At 38.3% G+C, this 20,296-nt stretch overlaps 1 protein-coding gene across 1 annotated transcript in view; it reads right to left on the bottom strand.

Annotated features, from left to right (window-relative positions):
* Positions 1-20,296, bottom strand: part of MRPS27 (mitochondrial ribosomal protein S27) — a 39,940-nt gene that overhangs the window by 12,807 nt on the left and 6,837 nt on the right. Inside the window, exons 2-3 of the mRNA XM_050329833.1 lie at positions 20,172-20,242; positions 18,604-18,662 (exon numbers count right to left, since the gene is read on the bottom strand). Of these exons, the coding sequence (XP_050185790.1) occupies positions 18,604-18,662; positions 20,172-20,242 (130 nt within the window). The remainder of the gene's footprint in view (positions 1-18,603; positions 18,663-20,171; positions 20,243-20,296) is intronic.

Genomic DNA, 20,296 nt, shown 5'->3' with positions numbered 1-20,296 from the left:
CACACTAACAGTATGTATAAAGGGGAATCTGACCTTTTCAGAAATGCAAAATATTTTAAACTTCTCACTTTCCAGAAAGGCTACTGCTTTTCTCCTGAAAACGTGAATACCATAACATAATAGCTTGGTGTATATATATATGAAGCCCAACTGAGATTGCTATAAATACAATAACCTTGTCCTTGTGATTCTATAACATCGTATTATTGCTGGTCTTGTCAAAGAGACAATACTGATGATATTCGCAAGTATCAGAATTACATCAAAACATAACTGAGTCTGAAACTTTGGAGCCTGTGTAATCTGGTCGCTCCTACCCTCTCTACCTCTTGCCTCACTTCACCGCTTAAGAAATCATTATGCCTCAACACAGGTCATCCCTGGGCTGCTTGCATGCTCCATTTGCCTTAGGAACCTTCATCAGTGAGGTAAACCTCATGCAAGGGGAAACTCTGCTGAGAGCCCTTCCCTGCCCCTCTGCACTGACACCTACTCTGACACATCTCATGTCATGGCTTCAGCAGTATTGCCAGGCAACCTGCTCCAGCGCTCGATCAATTTGTAAATTGAATACCTTAAAGTTCAGCCTCCTTTATTTCATCCTTTCATATGCACTTTGCTCTGCATTTGGAGAAGTGGTGACAAAAAGCACATGGAGCTTTAACTTTGGCCAACACTCAAACACCAATTAAGAGTCCAATGTTAGAAATTGCTGCCTTGGTCCTGGGCTGAATTTCACACCCTAGTGTGAAGAGATGCATGCAATGTTTCTCAGTTCGATTTGTATGCATGAAAAATAAACTCAGTTCCCAGCACAGAAGCGACTGCCACTTCCCTAGGAAATGCCAGTGACTGAACTGAGCTCATGTGCAGATGCTTGCAGCTCCAAGCCAAGCTGCAGCACCATTTAGAGGCAGGGCTGACTCTTCCATCTGAGTGAGCATGCTTTCCAGAACGTTTATCAGATTAACGTGGCCACCAACTCCCTGTCCCCCTCAGTAAATCTCTTGCCTATTGCTGAGGGCTACACAGATGACCAAGCCTGGAAAAGTACTGCAGCCCCAAGAGCCTTCAGAATGAAGGAGACATCTATGCCAAAAGTGGAGCTAGATCACTACAGAGTCTAAATATATGGCGTTTTAAGTGGCACACGAAATCTCCCCACTAAATTAGAATTTAATAGAAAAAGAAAAGCATGCTTTGAATATTAAATTACAAGCATCCACTTTGTTGCTGTAATTGCTTTCCATTTTCTTCCCTCTAGAGTTCAAACATACATTTGCTTTCAACAAAATCCTGTTATCAATAATTCTTAAAGGAAGCATCAATTACAGGAATTTGGATTTAATCATATTTTGATGAAAAAAATTATCTAACTGCTACAGACTGTTTCACCAGCAGTTTAAGAAGGGTCAAACTGGAACACCAGCACTCAGCAATAAAGCTACTAGCTTTTTAAAGTTTCATTAAATGGTTAATATTGTTTCACAAGAGGAAAACAAGACTCACCTTTCAAAAATCATGACACTGATGCTCTCAAATACCTAGGCCTTTCTTTTGATAAATTCTTTGCAGAAGGAAAGCAAGCAGGCAAAAAACCAACCAACCAACCAAAACCAAACAAACACAGCCAAAGATTTTTAATGGGTTTAAATATTCAACTCTATGCAGAGCTCTATTTATTCTCTTGAGTACACCACAGTGAGAGAGAGCATTCCAATACCTCCTGCCCCTTGGGATTGCTATAGCTTACTGTAGTGATGAAAAGCTTCTAGGTTTAAAGTCAAATTGCACTTGGACAGAAAAAGGCCTAAGGGGGATGCAATGCGGTCTAGAAACAGAATGAAACTGATCCTCAATCAACACTCATTGCAGGAATTGACATGCACAAAATTCAGTGGCATGTTATAAAAACTCTTTAAAAATCTGCACAAGCTTGGTGGGACTGGGAAAGATTTGAGTGTGCATGTGTATGGTGACCCATAGGATCTCTCATATATAATTACTGCATGTGTTACTATTAGGATTTTATGCTCAGACCAGGCCTCCATTGCACTAAGTGCTATGCAAATAAAAAGCAAATAGCTTCTCCGCCAACTAGTTTTCTAGTTAATTCTAACAATCAATTACAAAGCAGTTCCGTGGGAATGAGGAGAAGGGACTGGTGCAAGAATGCAACATATAGGCATGTACAAGATCCCTCAACTCTAGACACTTCCATTAATCCATGATGTAGGAGAATTGGAAGTGAAAGGGAAACAAGTACGCTGCAATCTTTGACTGTTTCTGATCCATTTAAGGCTGAGATAAGCTCTGTCTCTATTCTGATAGCTGAGAAAATAAACCAACAGTTATCTGGCTTTACAGTTGGAATCAGGGAAAAGAAGAGGTGGCTCATCATTTTGACAAGTATTAACATCTTCCTCCTTCTCTTTATCCACAAAACAGGATATAATTAAGCAAGGCAATATGTTCAGGGACAGATGAAAAGAAAAAGGAAGCTTAAACTACAGAAAGCAGAGGATTCAGAATGAATTAAATAAAGGATGCCTCTAGCAATTGCTGTGTATTTAATGGAAAAACCAGAAGGTTATCTTGCAGATGCCTGATGCTGAAACTCATTTTTCTTAAAACTAATAAAAACCCAAGAAGCACAGGATTCTTATAATGTGTTCAGAAAAAACAAGGAGAAGCAACTGTAACAGTATTAGGGAAGCTCTCTGTTGGTACACTTCGATATTAATGGCTGAAGAATCAATACAGTCATCCTTCCAGTCACTGAGCTGAGAACATCTGCCCCCATAGGAAACAAGAAGAAGAATATCTGTAATACAAGAAGATCCCAAAATATCAAGGTGATGGTGAATCTAACAGCATATAACGCAGTGGTTCTAGAATTCTCCTTATATTGAGAAGTTGATGCAGTCCAGAAGCTCAGTTTTCACTAACAGTTGCTTTGTACTCTTGCAAAATGATTATAACATGGAAGAGACACAGTGAGTCTACTGCCTCAGTACAAGGCAACCACAACATTTTTACCCAAGCAAGAATACTCTCTTGCTCATAAACTGGTCAGCTCCTTGGGCTAAGAATACATTGTCTGTTTACTAAGTTCCTGCATGAAGCCCTATTGCTTATTATCTACAACAGTGCTGAGGTACTCATGCTGTGTGAAAGAAACTGAAAAATGGAGAAGTTTAACAGAGGCTGAGAGTGCTTCATGTAGTGCTGAACTACTACAGCAAGTATGACTTACTTATATTGGTGCCCTCACACACTGCAGAAAAGCTGAGTTCCTTCCCTATTTACTTCAAAGGTTCTTTCAATTTTATTTGGTGCCATCAAGTGGTGATGCACTCTTGTGCTGCTTTCACCCACCTTGTGTTCCCAAGGGAAGTAATACAGCAACCCTGAGCACAAACAGAAGCACCTCTTGCTGGATCATACTCTTTTCTGTACATTGTGGAAGGGAGTTCACTGCTCTGGGGGCAGTCACAAATGAGGAAGACATCGAAGGAAAACTTGCTGGAAGAGAAAGTGCTGCAGAAGTAATATACTACCAGGAAGAGGTCTGCTGTTCTCTTCCTGGTAGTACAGAGGGAAAGCCAGCTCAGCAGATCAGTTCCAATTCTTTGCTGATCAGAAGTTCCATTTTGTGCTCTGTGGCTTTCTTAAGGGCTGATCCAATTCCTTGTATCGCCAGAGGCTATCCTTGTACAAGACACTATTTTTTCTCCTCCCCTTCCTTTCTTCACATTTACCTGACCTAATGAGAAAGTACCTTGTAATGATACACATACCTTAACTTCCAATCTCTCTTACTTCTTTTAGAACTAGGGAGAAATATGGGTCTGCATGTTCATTTGCTTTAATCAGGAGGAGAAGAGTGCCAGATTTCTTCTCATTCACACAAAATTATAAAAAGTCCCAAAGCAAAATGTAATGAGACTTAAAATGAATAAATACAGTAGGAAATACCTCTGCAAGCCAGGAAGAAGCTCTCTCAAGGGAACAAATCCAAAGCAACTCCACATTTTACACAAGTTATACAGAGCTGAGAAGCTCCCTTGCAATGCATGTTTTTTTTCTTCTCAGGCACATTTTTTAAGCTACAGTGCATAATGATCAAATGGATTCCAGGCAGACTTAACCTGGAAACTGGAAGGCTGTCACCCAAAACTCTCCTTTTGTCTGTCATTTTAAGCCACAGGCCTTGGGAAAAATCATCTGCATTTTAAATGAACCCAGAGGTATTACTCATGTGTCAGTGTCAAAGGCAACAGCCCTGAAAAAACAATCATTATTGACCAAAATTTCCTTTTAAACACGAACAAAACCTCTATTTTTCTATCTATTCTTTGCCTGCACCTTACTCTTCAGCTTTCTTTGTATAAATCCTTTCTAAAATTTAATGTACAAACCTATCAGCCCTATAGGAAATACCTCACACATTAACCCCCTTCACTCAAAAACAGAGGGAGCACTTTGCTTTTGTGTTAAAAGAAAAAACTCAAGTAGAATACATACTATAAGAAATTAATTATCAAAAGCAGTAATTGGACAGGTTAAAAAATTAGACATGTCAAGTATAACAGAGGGTAGTCTCATGCTGAGGTGGAATTTTACACAAGCAGAGAACTGGTTTGCAGACTCCCTGGAAAAAAAGCCCACATACAATCCCTATTCTATTTTAATTTTTATTGACTTTCCCCCATCATTTATTTTGAACTAATTTACTCAATTGCTTTGATGCTAAAGTTAATTCTTCTGAATTAGATTCCATCTCCACATGAATGTGTATTTTCTTGCACAGTGTTTTTTGTTCAGGACTTGCACAGAGCTCTAACACCATGATGAATGCCTGATGATGGCTCCAAAATAGACCTAAATGACAAGATAAAAACAGACCTAAATGATCAGATATGGAGAAATGACAGGACAGAAGCACAGTCAAACATCAAGGCTGAACAGGAGACTTAAAAGGATATTTTAAGGTCTTTTTTCATGTTATACCACATTCAGCTTTTAATTCTGTTCACTCCAATGTTACAGATTTACTTTTCCTTAACCCTTAGGCTTGGTAATAAAACTAAATCTGGAAGAGGAGATATTTTGTGTCAAAGTATATACTCGCAATTATTTGGGAAAATTGAGGATCAAATCTAGTAACCACATTCTCCCATCAGCTGAAAGGAGAAAATTCACCATTCAGTAGTCTCAGGGTAGCTACTGAATTGCTCAAAACCACATTTGTGCACAGAAAGCTCAGCTTTGCAAAGTCTCTTTCTAACAATAACTATCACATAGCAATCAACCATATGGCAGCTAGGATGTACTTTATCCTTTACTGACCTAGTTACTTTGACAGTTTTTAGTGTTGCTTAATAAATGACAAGTTGAATTTCTGATACAACAAGCATTTCTGCCCATTGTTGTCAATCTCTTCTATCACTAAATGCTCTTCCTCCTTTTGATGAATTTAAGGCACCCTTGTGAGTAAAACAGGAACAGCCTTAAGGAACAGTCCCACTATGTTAAAAGAAAAAAACAGTATCAAAGAATTTCAAAATACTAGATAAATGTTTTAAGTTCAAAATAATGGACAATGCCCAAGCAGTTTACAGCAGTATGAAAGAAATGCATTGCGTATACCTAAATGGACATAAGAACCACCACAAAATAGTAACACAACAGATAAGGAGCCTATAGCAAAGTTCAAAGCAACTTATTGGTATTCCTGGTACTGCAATAGTTCGAAGCAACTACTGGTATTCCTGAAAAGATACTTGAATTATTTATTAGTCCTTCCATCCAGAGGCATTGAATATAACAGAACTGCAGTGGAGCTGCTCTTCCAATGTTCTGCCACCAGGCTACACCAAGCAGCCTTGAACCCCTCTAGAACTATTTGCAAAGCACAGAGAAGGAATACTTCAGGCTATTCAATCAACTTCAGCATCCCATGAGCTCACCTAAAATGTCTAAAACCTTTATCCTTATTAGTTCATAACCAGACTGAGAAAGCAACACCAAGGCTCAAACAACATACGCTCTGTATGCTCTTTGTCCCTGGGAAAACGCTTCCCGGTTGTGTTTCCTAAAAAGCTTGTCTAGTCATGCAGATTCAAAATACTCCAGAACTTTGTTTTCTCTGGCAGGACATCAATGAAGTTTACTTCTAAGATGAACACAGGTCAGGATTTCTATGTCAGCTTGGTCGAGCATGCTGTGTATGCCTCAACTACCAAGGCATTACCAAGCTAGAAACTAAAGATCTTAACATTTAAAAATCCAGTATCAACACAGGTCAGCATTCTAGGTTAAAGAGAAGGTTGCCAGCTAGCTCACTAAAACTGGTCATTTGAGTATCCTCAGCATGACTGCTGGATAAAACAACTTTGCTAGCAACAAAATGGTGGTGATGCCTGGTTTAATTTCACGCAAATAAATTTCTAGACATTGAGAAGCTTAATTTCTAATGCAAACTATGAAGAAAGCAACCCCCTTTTCTAGCTTAACAGAATAATGAGGTGAACTGCAATGAAGGAAACCAAATAAGTAGACTCTTTGATATAGTATTTTAATTTTTCTCCTCTTCCTAGGGTACTAGAATTATCCACTGCCTTTTACCTCTCCCACTCCTTTTTTAAAAGACAGTCAGGAAGAATCCAGTTTTCTTCTCACACACATGAAGAATATATACTACTTTCACTATAAAGTTGAAATTCACTCTAAGAGCAATAGTTAAGACAAAAAAGGAAAATTTGTGTCATAATAATAACAATAATAAAAAGCCCAACATCTCCTTAAACTATTGACTGTAAAGGACATAGCTTTTTGTGACAAATACTTCTGAACTTACAGGTTAAATGGCTGGTTTCGAATACAAATGCCATTAATAATCTAGTGATTGCATAGAGAATATTATAGGCTGAGAAAAACATAGGAATGATGAAGTGAGCTGTTGCCATAGTGATTCTGATAAGATACTCTCTAGTGCCCTTCCTTGTCCCCATGCAACCAAAATAAAGCCTAATTTAAAACCAACTCTTCCATTAATTATATCTTTTCCTGGTATCCTGGCATACAAAAACGTGGAGAAATCAAGAACCATACAACACGTGTTTCTTGCTTCAGGTAATTTTTTTTAATCTCAGCAATTTCCAAGTATGTCTGGACAAAACCTGCTGCTTAAAAGCTCAAGAAAGGGTCAGTTCTGCTGGAATCTTTTACTTGGGTATTTGAAAACTGATTAACACAAAGCTGTAAAGAATGGCTTACATAAGTAAAGCACTAATTTGATTGTTACCATTTTAGTGGCCCAGCTATGCCTGTCATTACTTCAATCAATTCTCCACCTGTCTAAAAGCTAGCACACAAATTATCAAGTAATTTCTCAAAATGAAAAAGAAATGTTGGTGAAAGTTTGTTTGTAATTTCTACTTACTGAAATCATCTTTGTGCCTGGTTCACTTTGCCAAATGAGAGAGACCCCCCACTAAAGACTGCCAACAAATCTAGCAGGAAGGTAGTTCCATTAGCCACATTTTGGAAGTAAGCGTAATACGTTTTTGCATACCAAATAGTACTTATGTCATGGACTTTCTTCAGCCACAGGTATCTGTAAGATTATGTGATTTGAGGGACTAAATTGCTTCATATCTCTTTAGAGGTTTCATTTTTTAAAAATAAATTACATGGATGTTTTAGAAAACCTCCACCTCTTAGCCATCAACTACAGTAGGGATAGCACAGTGAAGCTTGCTTTCCAGAAACCATTAACCAAGCTGGACAGAGAGGTACCACCAAAGGCTTTCCATGCTGACAAGACAGTGACTCTTAAGTTTTGGAATAGTTCAAACAATGTCAGAGGGAACTGAATCATACATTCAGGTGCTTCTGTCTTAAACTATAACAGAACACTGCTTTCACATTATATTGAATGGGTATACCTTATGGACAAGCATAAAAACTGCTACCAACAAAAGCAAATAATGACTTCCTAATTTTAAGGGCAGGAAAAAAACCTTAGCCTGTAACTAGACACTGATATTATACTATTTGCATGCATCAACTTTTTAATCATGTCTAGTATACAGCCTAAATTTAACCTGAGGCAAAATTAACATAATTTTGTCAGAGACCTAATTCACTGAGAGCTGGAGTCTACATTGCAACAACGTTGCATTTTCCAGTTATTTTACTCAAATTCTTTATGGTTCACAAAATAGCTCCCAGAAACACATCACACACTAGCTTTTAACTATTGTAACACTACATCCACTGACACAACCCTTGACACTTTTCAGTTTGATCACAGTTGAACTTGCATAATTACAAATAATGTATTTCTGTCTTGAGTATCTCAAAGACTGTGACAAATTCTATGAGCCAAACAGTTTAGTCTGCAAATTTATTCAGTTTCCCAACACATGTGACCTGAGCAAAAGGGACGTGCTGGTAAGACAGTGCTGCAGGAATACAAATACTGAATGGATCTTAGCAGCCAACCTAAGCAAGAGAAGAACCGAACCTTGTATTTGCTGCCAAACATTCAAAAAACTGGATTGACATATCTCAGGTTTCACCATTTCAGCTTTGCTGCCACAGGCACACACTTCAAATTAACCTAATTTTGACCTACCACCTATGCCCTTTCCATTCTTCATGCCTACAGTCTGATGCCCTTGGGCACTGCTCTCCTTCTGTACCCCAAGAGGACGGGAGGCAGAGTTATGTAAGTTGTGAAGTTAAACAAGTAAGGTTTTCATATTAAACATAAACACCTGCAACAAAGAAGTCAAAACACCTGATACCTGTAGTTTCATCCACAGCCACTATCAGAAAGGCAACCACTCCCAAAAGTCAGCTATTGGTGCACAGCCAGGTCTTGGCTACCAAGCAGTTCACCATTAATCTGTTTACTTCTCATGTCACGTCTCAATGAGCAACAGCTTACTGGTATCTTTTTGTTCTTCAACCATGCATTTTCCTACTAAAATACTTTTAGCAATGAGTAACAAAAAATGCTCAATTCCTTCTTAATACATTTTTATCTGTTCCCTAACCACAGTAAGGTACCCAATGACAGCACTTCAGAGGCTTATATTCAGCATATCTCTTAGTACTTAACAACTTCTAAGACCCATTGAGACAGAAATGTCCTTTATCCATATTGTGCATCATGTCAATCACATGGACCACTAAACGAGTCAAGGATAAATATGGCAAAACCAGATCAAGCATTTTGTCAGGCAGTTTGAAATTTGTGGGCTCTTACCAGCTTTGTTACTGTTTTACTCTTCTCAGAAAAAGACTGTGCAGTCAGATCTGTTATTTAAAGAGGGAGACAGTAGATACTTCCCCTTAAGTACTGCATGTACTGCAGGACAAATATTCCCTTGCGTAGGTAGCTACAAGCTGCACAGTAAAATGAAGTTGTGCTACCCAAAATGGGCAGAGGATTTCATAATGCAAAATGTAATTTCTCCCCTTTTTGAGACAGGAATATAGCCAAGACTGCTAGTTAAAAATACAGCGGGCACAGTACCAATCCTGTCTGCTTTCAAGAAGCATTTAGACAACACTCTGAGGCACACGGTGTGACTCTTGGGGTGTCCTGCCCAGGGTCAAAAGTTGGACTCAATGATCCTAATGGGTCCCGTCCAACTCAGCATATTCTGTGATTCTATGATAACCCACCACTGGTTTTGGTTCTGCTGATGATCAATCCGTAATGCAAGGCCAGGATGTCCCGCTACTTTGTCTTGTTGCAGAGGCCTACTCAGATCTAGTATTCAAGCTCCAAACTGACACTTGCAAGCACACAGTTCTGCAAGTCACGGTAGTCATGGCACAGGACTCTTATATGTGTCGTACTACCCACTGCACAGGAGAACAAATACAGAAAAGAGGAAAAAACACAACAACCATGTGGTATTTACGTACCACACTCATTTAAGTCTGGCTTTCTTTTATTCCTGCAATGAATCATGACTTTCAAAACAACACAGTAGTATCTTATGCAAGAGGAACTTGCCACTTCATTATTTAATCTAGGAAAGGGAAATCGCAAAAAGAGGTGATCACTGAGGGACAGTAATTTCAATGAAGACAAAAAAAGAAACCCCTTTGCCAATAAAGCAGACGGTACCACTCCCACTGCAAATGCTCCTCTGTCATGCTCTCATAATACCTGCTATACCTTGTCCACCCCCAGTTACACACACCAGCAGCCAGTCTGGTTTGTCAGAGCTTTGGCACAAGCAGTGTAGACAAGGCGGAGGGTGATGGCATCCATTTTACTCCCAGATGTCTGCCGCCAGAGGCCATCTATTTTGCTTGTAGCTTGATTTAGTCCAGCTCTGCTCACTCCCTAATGGAACTTGGGCTGAAGAAAGAGTATTTTCCCCCTTTGTTAAATGAAAACAGTAATGACAGAAAAGAGATCAGAATTAGTTGACTTTAAAGTCAGCTTTATATCCCCACCAACTCCTGAAAAAAAGATTTTTCTCATAAAGGTGAAAATCTGCTTGAAAGCCAGTTGCCAAAATCTGTACACTTTCAGTATGACAAGCCCTAGAGTGAAGCAAGTGGGGTGGGGGTGAAATAACCAAAATCTCTTCATTTTTTAGCAAGAGAAAGGACTGTTTATTGTGTCTACATTTACAGCTGAGCAAACAGGAATTTCTACCAGCTGCTCTCTAGTATATCCCTTTCCAATTTTAACAACAAATCAAGAAAGCATTCTTTGTTCGCTGATTAAATGTTCCCTGAACTAGATCCCGGGTCAAATCCTCACCTGGTCCAGAGAGACAACATGTGGTTCCCCCTCAATCAGCTGAGGACCTGGCACATCACACATGCACATGATCATTAATTAGATTAAAGCTGGGAGGCAAGGACAACCTCAGCACCTTTCAAGGATGTGCAGCCCAGCATCCCACAGGGGTACACCAAGGTGGTGAAGATGGAAAGCAACTGCTGAGAGCTGCCACAGTGTTACTTCTGAAACAACAAACTCAACATTGGACAAGTTCCCTCAGGGTTTCAAACTGATGTAGCAAAGGAGAGGCACAGAGGCAGCTGGAAAGCCTGGGGACATTCTCCTTCAGGGACAGGGGACATGTCAGGATTTTGGGAAATAGGTAAGGGGATATGATCAGCTAATAAGAGATGCTTGGACTTCTATCCAAGCTTTTCTCAACCCCATACTCTTTTCCCCACCACCAATGCCCTCCACAAGAGAACTCCAAGCAACCAACCAAAACAACAACCACAAACTCACAAACATACAAGCAAAAAAACCCGAAAGTTAAGGAAGGGATTATTCTGCCTAGGAACCAGAGATTTAACAAGCAAAGGTCAGAAACAGAAAGAAGTAACTTAGCCTATGGCAGAAGGAACAGTTGCAGGTAGCTGAGCAGAGTAACTCAAGTGGTTGGTACAGAGAAGCACTGTATGAAATTGGACTCATTCCAGCAGACAATATAGATAGATTATCTGGAGAGTGCATCTTTAAAAATAGCTCACTATAAAAGCAACATTAAAACAACAAAACAAACCCAACCAACAACAACAAAAAAAAAAACCTGAAAAAAACATATTTTTTTTCCACTTTGCTACTGGGCATCTTACATTCAAAAATTTGCACTTTAATTTCCCATTTCTGTAAAACAACAAGAAAGAGTAATAACCTCAGAAATCACCCCAGGAAAATGTTAATCCATGACCTTTGCTTATCTACTGAGTCAATATTACTCTATTCAATTACAGCAAAATATTGTTTTGTGCGTCTGTCTGCAATCAAGCTTTTTCTGCCCTTAGGGAGTAGAATACTTTTTAACAGGAACAAACGTCTATGCAAAAATAAGCAGATATACAAGCTTAATGTACCTACTTACTTTCATTTTTGTTCTGCACTCTAATATTTCTGGATGTTTCTGAAGAAGACAGATGTATTTAGAAAAAGGATGAGCCATTGGAATCAAGCAACATAAGCTGGCTTTTCAAATTTCTCTGTTACTGGAGCCAAAAAGAAATCTATGGTCTGCTGGATATAGTCAAATGATTTTCTAAATGTCTTGGTAACCGACTGTTGGCCAAACATTTTCAGTCCTACAAAAGCATAAACATTAATTTTTGCAAATAAAAAAGTCAGTTATTCGAAAATTAACATGCCCAGTCATTCATAAGCTAAAGAAAGATGCATCACAATAATTTTAATTTTGTTATAAACTGACTTTATCTAAAATGGTGTATAACAGAACAAAATAAGATCAGATGTGTCACTGTGGTGTATTAGTTCATCCTTTATCATGGTCATCTTAAACATTTTTTCCATTTCCAAAGGCTTTCACCTTCTGGAACCTGCATCACATCTGCTATCTGCTACTACAGACCACATAGCAACATGCATCAAAACCATAGATAGTCTCACAGCACAACAGATCATACTGGACCCATTCTGCTGCATCATATTACGAAGATGAATATCTTCACTGTTACCAAATAGCACAGAACACTTTCCTTGACTACTACAAAGTCCAATAGGATGGTGTAGCCCCTTTTTTACATGCTTGATGAGACCACATTTATCTTAAAAGCCCTGGGTAACACAGCAAGCTTAAAGTAACAATGACTCTCATTGTACATGGTAAAACGAAAGGAGGTTCTTATTGAAATAGTGCATAAGCCTTGTATTTCACAACTTGGCCGAGGTAAGACAGGAAAAAACATTTTAATGCCTTCTCTCCATCAGTCTACCTTATAAAGTAGTACATGACTTGACATCATTCAACCATACTGATAGTTTTCTTAGTAAGTGTGGTACAGAACAGGAATTCTCAGGACTGGAATGTCAGAGAGATGCTTTGGTTCCAGCTTTGCCTCCATGCACCCTACATGGTCAAATACTGCTTCCATGGTAGAAAACCAACAGTAACATGAAACTGCTTGCAGAGATTTTGCTAGCAAAATTTTTCTTCAAACAACGTAAAGAAAAAAAAATAGAAAACCAGGTAGACACAAATCAATCCCTTTCCATGTTAACCTAATATGCCCTGGAATGTTTCAAAACATTTCACATTCTTAGTGGATGTCCAATCCCACTTTCTTAGAAGCCTTACTTTAGCTACAAATAAGAGAAAACAACTGTAACAGAAAATGCAAAGTAAATCCTGGTAAGTGGATCAGCTTTACAACATGTACATTTAACCCAACATAACAGCTGTGGCAAGCTATGCACAAAATCAGGACATCTGAAAGCCAATACTTGCTGTTGGCAAGAAGGATATAAAAATTCTCCTAATATTCTTTTCTTGTAAGAATTGTAATGAAAGCCTCTCTCCCAATATTAAATGAAAAATGTATCCACGTGGAGTGTGGATTGAGTCAGTTCTTTCAATTTCTGAATCTGACAGGCCTATCTTTCCCTCGACTCCAGAAATACTGCAGAGCAGGAGGGGGGAACCACCCCCTAACATTGATATTGCATTCTGTTTGTAGCAGAATCCTTTTTTACCTCTTGTTTTAAAGCTTTTAAAATCCAAATGCTTATCCCTTTACTGTTGGCAAGACAAATAAAAGAGATTAGTGTTGAAGGAAAGTCTTCCAACTTGTTGTGCTTTTATATGCAGGCCTAGAATATTCTTGTCCAGTTTCTGCCAAGCTTAAAAGGACAGATGAACTACAAAAAGCAGATGACTGAAAAGACATGTATTACAGGAAGCAATACTTCTGAATGCTTTCCAGTGTCGTACCTTTACTGACAGTTCTCCTGCGCTGAACAGCATGGTTACTCTGAGCGCACCCACTTGAATTAGATGTGGTTACAGGATAAGGCTTGCTAAAATTTGGCTCCAGGTTCTGAAATATAGTTACTAGTTGCTTTTTCCACAGATTCTACAGTTCATGCTGTCAAAAACCACTGAGAGATGACAACAAAGAAACTGCGAAAGATGACAGGAAGAGTAAGAACATGGGCCCCTCTGTGCAGAAATGAGTGAATGCTGGAGCCAGAAAAGTGGCAGTCTCTACAACCAGAACACTTACATCTGACAGCACTGGCTTGGATAGTGACCAATATTTCTTCACAAAAAGCAGCATCACGCACTGGCAACCATAGCGAAACAGCACTAAACACTGGTATTTCTGCCATTCACATGAAAATGAGTAAACATTCTAATGAGGTGAATCTCTCTGATGCTTCCCTTCCTTCTGTCTCCCAAACTGCCAAAGAGCAGCCCAAATCTTTTGCAAATGGACTTATTTTAGATTGCTCAGCTGAGGCAGGTGTCCAAACTGGTAAAACACATTATTCTGCCTGTAGAAGTGTATTCTTCTCTTCCACTGCTTCTCAATATCATTTCAAAATATAACTGCTGCATAACTTAAATAGTACACAGTTATTTCTGACTCATTTATTTTTATACTTCTTTTTAACACACGTTTTTCTGTGGAGGGACTTAAAACCAAGACCTGATCAACTAACAAAGTCTGTTTTGGCTACAGCTTTAGGACAACGAAAACACCTCAAAGGAAGAATCAAATATGTTACAGGACTGTGTCTGTGTCTCTTCTCCTTTTTATATTTGTGCTGGAACACAGGTTAATGGTATTAAGATTTATATACAGAAACTAGCATACTAGAGGGAATGAATGTTACGTAAAGTGTAATTCAGAAATACATTTTTTTTGGTCCATTACGATAATTTATTATAAACAATACTTTACAGGAATAACATTTTCAGACACTGAACTGATTGACTGGCATGAAAGTATCAGAAACTGCAACTTCTGCACCCACAGAACAGACATGCAAACATAGACAGTGCAGGTGAAACTTATTTTGCATGTCATGTAGTATTGTAATAACTACTGATACACTGATATTTTAATGAATAAGCACAATTTCATACATATAGACACAATCTTACTCCTAAAATGATTTAAAGGCTGAAATCAGGCTTCAAAGTTGTAACTTCTACCATACAACCTAAACAATACATCTAAATATATATTTTATATCTAAGAATAACTTCTAATAGTCTGCCATTGTCACATTTTGTGATTATAATCAAGTATGGAGTCCAGCTAATAAATTTCCAAGCCTGTAGAAAAAACTCCACTTTCAAAAAAGCAATTATCAATCACAGAAAGGTAATAAAAAGATCTGGGTAGATTGGGCAAGAATTTGCAGAGCATATGCACACACAAACACATTCTGCAGATAGTGTGTATACTTTTTTCTAGAGTGGGTCATGGGTTTAACGCAATTAAAAACTCTCATGAGGAATCTCAACATAAAACCTCACCAATTGCTTTCACACCCATTGAAAATCTTTGTTGGCATAAAATCCACATACAGAATCAGTAGTTACCTCACCACAAAACCTCCTTCCATTATGCTAATGTTTCCATCATATGAAAAACACCCTGATGTGTGAAATAGTGACATCTCAGTGAGACAGGACAAAGTAAGGCGAACTGCAGATCTTTGATCTGGCTGAAAGGGCTCTGCATTCTGATTAGAATTTTTGCAGGGATCCTAGGAGATGAAAGGATTTTTTTAAGTCTGACCGTTAACAAGAGGGGGGAGGTATTCAGAAAAGAACAAAAAGAGGAGCACTGAAAGCAGATGACGTCATGCCTCAAACTGGCCTTTACCATCTTACTGACATGTTTCACAATGTGGCATAGCAGTTTCCACATAGCTATTCTTGAGAGCTCAAGATCCTCTGTGGAGACAGTATGGCTGGAGATCCACTGCTTTAAAAGGATAGAAAATTGAAACACGTCTAAATATAATACGCATATTGTATTTCAGAACCCTAAATGCAATATGGTAATGCTCCAGAATACTACTTTTTGAAACCAAGTTCTGTCTGACATAATAGAAGGAAACTCTCCAGTCCACAGAGCTAATGATTACAAGTTCTGTCACTCCCATCTTCAGAAAACCACCAGATAGCAAGCATGGAAATGCCACTACTTTCCCCTGATTCTTCCCACAGGGATTTTGCCTTTTGTACCAGGAGCATCTTCCAACCTTGTAGGGGCCTTTGAACTGACTACCCTTCACCTCAGGTTGCCAGAGGCACCAAACATTGGGGAGAGATACCAAAATCCCTTCTTTATACTCTACAAGCAGATAAGGGGAAAAACACAGGGAGCACTCTCTTATTTATGTTCAGGAAAATGCACATACTGTCAACTTACCAGACCATGTACCTGACATTTGTTTGCAATGGATTTGTATACCTCAGAAGACACAAAAACAGTCTTTATTTTACACTGCCTTTCTCCTTTTTAAAAGCTTATTGTCCTTCCATAATGCACAAAAATTGTGGCTGGAACTGTTTCTCATGAAGGCACAAAAAGAAATTACTTGTCAAAGCTTCTCTGCTCCTTAACTCCCCCTCTCTACCCCCTTCATTTATGTCTCCTGGTGTGGCCACTTTTTCAGGACTTTTTTGTGTCAAACATGCTCCCAGTTGCAAAGACCTATCTTTATAAACATGTCCTTCATTTGAACTCCATTCTAAGTGCAAAGACCAATTAAAGGGGTATTGCAAATACCAACCGCATATCCTGAAGCTAGAACACTAACTCATTTGAAAGAAAAGTTGCGGTTATAATGAGGATTTTCCCATTTTACTTTGAATTACAGACCTCTCTATGCTGTTTCACTACCTGTCTATATGTGCATTTTTGAGAACAGTTTCATGGATCAATGCTGGAATGAAGTCTCCTTGAAAAATGTTGCTAACATCACCAAAAGAATAATCATTTTGCAACACCAAAACAAAGCAGCACTGCAGAGACACAAAGAAAAATTCTAGCTAAAGCATGTCTGACAAGCCATGTGACACATCAGTACTTCTCTATTTTCTCCCCAGAGATACAAATGACCATATTAGATGTGCACATAACTATACTCTCACCAGCCATGGGAGAATTATTTCTTAGGGAAACGGTAAAAAACTGTAATTATTTTTGAACTGTAACTCTCTACACAAGAATGTGTTCTTAAGATAGAAACCTTGTATTTTAAACTGATGTATTAGCCAGGCACAGATGAACAGTGCAAAGGATATTCACATACTATGAGATTCCCATATCATTCTCTACCTCTTACTATGGATCATTTTCTGTGCTTCTATTTTTTTGTCACTCTCCTTGAACTTTTTTCAAAAAGAATGAATATGTTAGAAGAAAGAAGCTGAAAGATACATTATATATGGATGCCTCACTATCTGGATTTTACCTGTACCATTTTGAGACTTAGTAATTAAACTACCACACTTTCCTCTGCATGTCAGGGAAATCAAAGGTCTCTTGGGATCCCTGATCATAGAGGTCTCGAATCAATCAGAGAGGATTTAAGTACGTGTGGCACAAAATACATTTCAATCTTCAAGAATGTTACTAAAAGGTACCAGAGGGCTTGCATTAAACTGGTTTTATCTTGTTCTGTTTTCATTTCTGCTGTTGCAGCATGGAAAATTCATTTCTGACTACAGATTCTGACAGGACTAAGGAAATCTTGATCAAAAAGAGTGAAAGCTCCAGTAACTTCCCCTCTGTGAGAGATTCTTCTTCCTACTTTTATTTTTTCACTATAGAATACTGCTACTATTAGCAAACTAGTTTCTTTTGTTTCCACCTTGAAACTCTGAGGTTCAGATACTGACCCATTAGTACCAGCAAATCATGGAGATCTGAATTCTAATGCAATCATGTATTTAAAACTATGCATTTAATTAAAATAGCCATCCAGCAAACACCTTAACTAAAATAAAAATCATTGTTACTTACAAATAACAACCTGACATTATTTATAAGGATGCTTTCTCACACATTTTGACAGCATGAGTAACTTTCTCCATTGGAAGACTTAGTTTTCAATGTGCAACCATCCATAAAGGAAATAATTTAGTTTTAGTAATCAGAAAAAATTTCTGCCCTCCTAAAGTCAATATTGAGAGGTATTGACTTCAAGCAAGCAAGCATTTAACCTGACACTAGCAGAAAAGGTACCCTGTACACTTAACACAAGAAGAGTTGCAGAAACCCCTAACAACCCATGCATATCTGGGAAACATCAAAGTAGTAAGGGGATTAAAAACTACAGTTCATTCAACCTTGACCTGATCATTACCACAGGATGTCCATTCTCATTTTTGCTTGTTTCAAGGAAAGAAGCTTCACTGAGTCCTATACACATACACACAAATATGCATATAGCAAATTTAGATAAATAATGACTTAGTAATAAAAAAAGTATCAGAAGCTGTGAACAAACATAACTCTTATAATTTCTAATGTAAATCACAGCTGGAAGTTGTGTTGGCTGTTCAGTAGGTCAGACTAACATGCTTGACAGGAATTAATACCAGAGGTCCAGAGGAGGACAGCCATAACAACAGGGAAGTTACCAAGAAAGCCCCTAGGTGTGAGATGGAAGGCAAGTAGATGAGCATACTTTGCTAGAGAGAAATCAAAGCCGGTAAGCTGGAAAGGGTCAGTCTTCTTCAAAGGACAAGACTTCATGGTATTTACTTGTATGACTCAAAGTTTGTGCTGGGGAGAAAAGATGCTTACTTGTAAAGGTAGTATTCAGCTTGATCCACTTCTTCTCGTGAAGAAATGTTGTCAACAAACTGATTAAAACATAAGAAACAAAAGTTTCAGGAGGGAGCACTCACAAAGCACATTAGAAGAAAATGCAATAACAAAACACATTTGTCAGCATATTTAGTTGTCTGACAGTACTTGAATTCTTCACATCTTTGCTTGCTCCTAACTCTGGTTTCTTCTAGACTGCTAGAAGTCAAATCTTTATAAACTGAGACAACTCCCTTCCTCACCTCTGAGAAATTTTATGCACCTTGCAGGCCATCTGAGGATTAAGTCTCTAGAGTTCAGTACCCTGTGTTTTTGGTGTTCTTCTGAATTTTTTTCTCTTAATCGCATCCTTTATTTTAAGAATACATTCAGGTCCTTAGTTTTTTTTGCTACAGTTTTGAGTGAGCCTTGACATACCTTAATTCTCTTTGAAAAAATATGACTGGTACTTGATCTCCCATTTCTTAATTCTTCTTGCATGCTATACATATATAGGTCTCATCTTTTGACTGTGGCAATAGCATGCCTGGGTCCTTTATCTACCTTTTAGAAAATAAATATCTGCTGTGAGCTCCAGTATTGGAAACTGGGACTGTTTGACAATCTGAAAACGCCATTTCTCCAGGAAGGTCACCCCAAAGCAGGAGAATGCAGGAAAGGAATAAAGCTAATTAATAAAAAGGAGAGGAACAACTCATTTACCTCATGGACCCTGTCTCAGAAGCAATGATCAAGAACGCTTGATCTGTAAAAATGCTTGCTCTTCTAACTGAACAAATGGTTCTGTGACTCCTCAGCCAGTGGTGCATATGATCCTAATTAATGATATTACTGATGTACAAGGGTGTAATTTGGGGTAGTTTTGAAGATTGAAATTTATTTGTTTTCCTTTTTTTAAACAAGTGACATATTTATTCTCTCTCTTCAGTACAAACACTCTCCTACACAGTTCAAAACACATCTCACATCTTTGCTTTCACTCCCCCTCTTTAACCCATGCAGAGCATGGAAGTGGTTACTAATTCAAGTAAAAATAATGGCTTTGCTTAATCCATGTCAGCATTTGTTCTGCGTCAGTCTGCTGCAAGGAAAGAAAACTACAGAAGCAAAATATGTCCACCTCTGCCTCACTGAAAGAAGTCTATAAGTAGAGGAAGACAGACAGTGCAGAGTGTTAATTCATTGCATTCCCTTAGCAGCCTAGACTCTTATCCAGTGCCTGAGGAGGCGTTAAAGCTCTCAGAAAGACAGAAACCACAAGAAGGCAGGGAATATATATTAGGGAAAAACACAACCCACTAATAGTGAGGCCTGGTTTTACAGGAAAAAAAAATATTCTGAAGACCTTACAGTCCAGGTACTAACTCATCAGTACAAAGTAACAATAAAACAGCTTTATATAGCAATCTAACAGTATAGCAAGACATTTATGATCCCAGAACTCCCAACTGAGTTGATATCATTTGTCCCTTCTCAGCTCACTTGATTACACAAGCATTCCACTTTCATTTCTATCACTTTATGATTGGGATTTATTTTCTTACCCGGGCTATTGTCAAAGAACTGACAGGCAGCTTTCTTTCATAGGTTCTGTCCATTAAGTGAGCCAAGTCAGCTGCAGAAAGCAGAAAAAGAATATGTTTAATCAATTGGTATTACAGGATAATCT

This window comes from Myiozetetes cayanensis, unplaced genomic scaffold, assembly GCF_022539395.1.
Source record: "Myiozetetes cayanensis isolate MyiCay16 unplaced genomic scaffold, myiCay2020 scf4, whole genome shotgun sequence".
Taxonomy (NCBI): Eukaryota; Metazoa; Chordata; class Aves; order Passeriformes; family Tyrannidae; genus Myiozetetes; species Myiozetetes cayanensis.
Note: the sequence above shows the minus strand (reverse complement) of the source record. Positions and strands in the feature narration are given on the sequence as shown.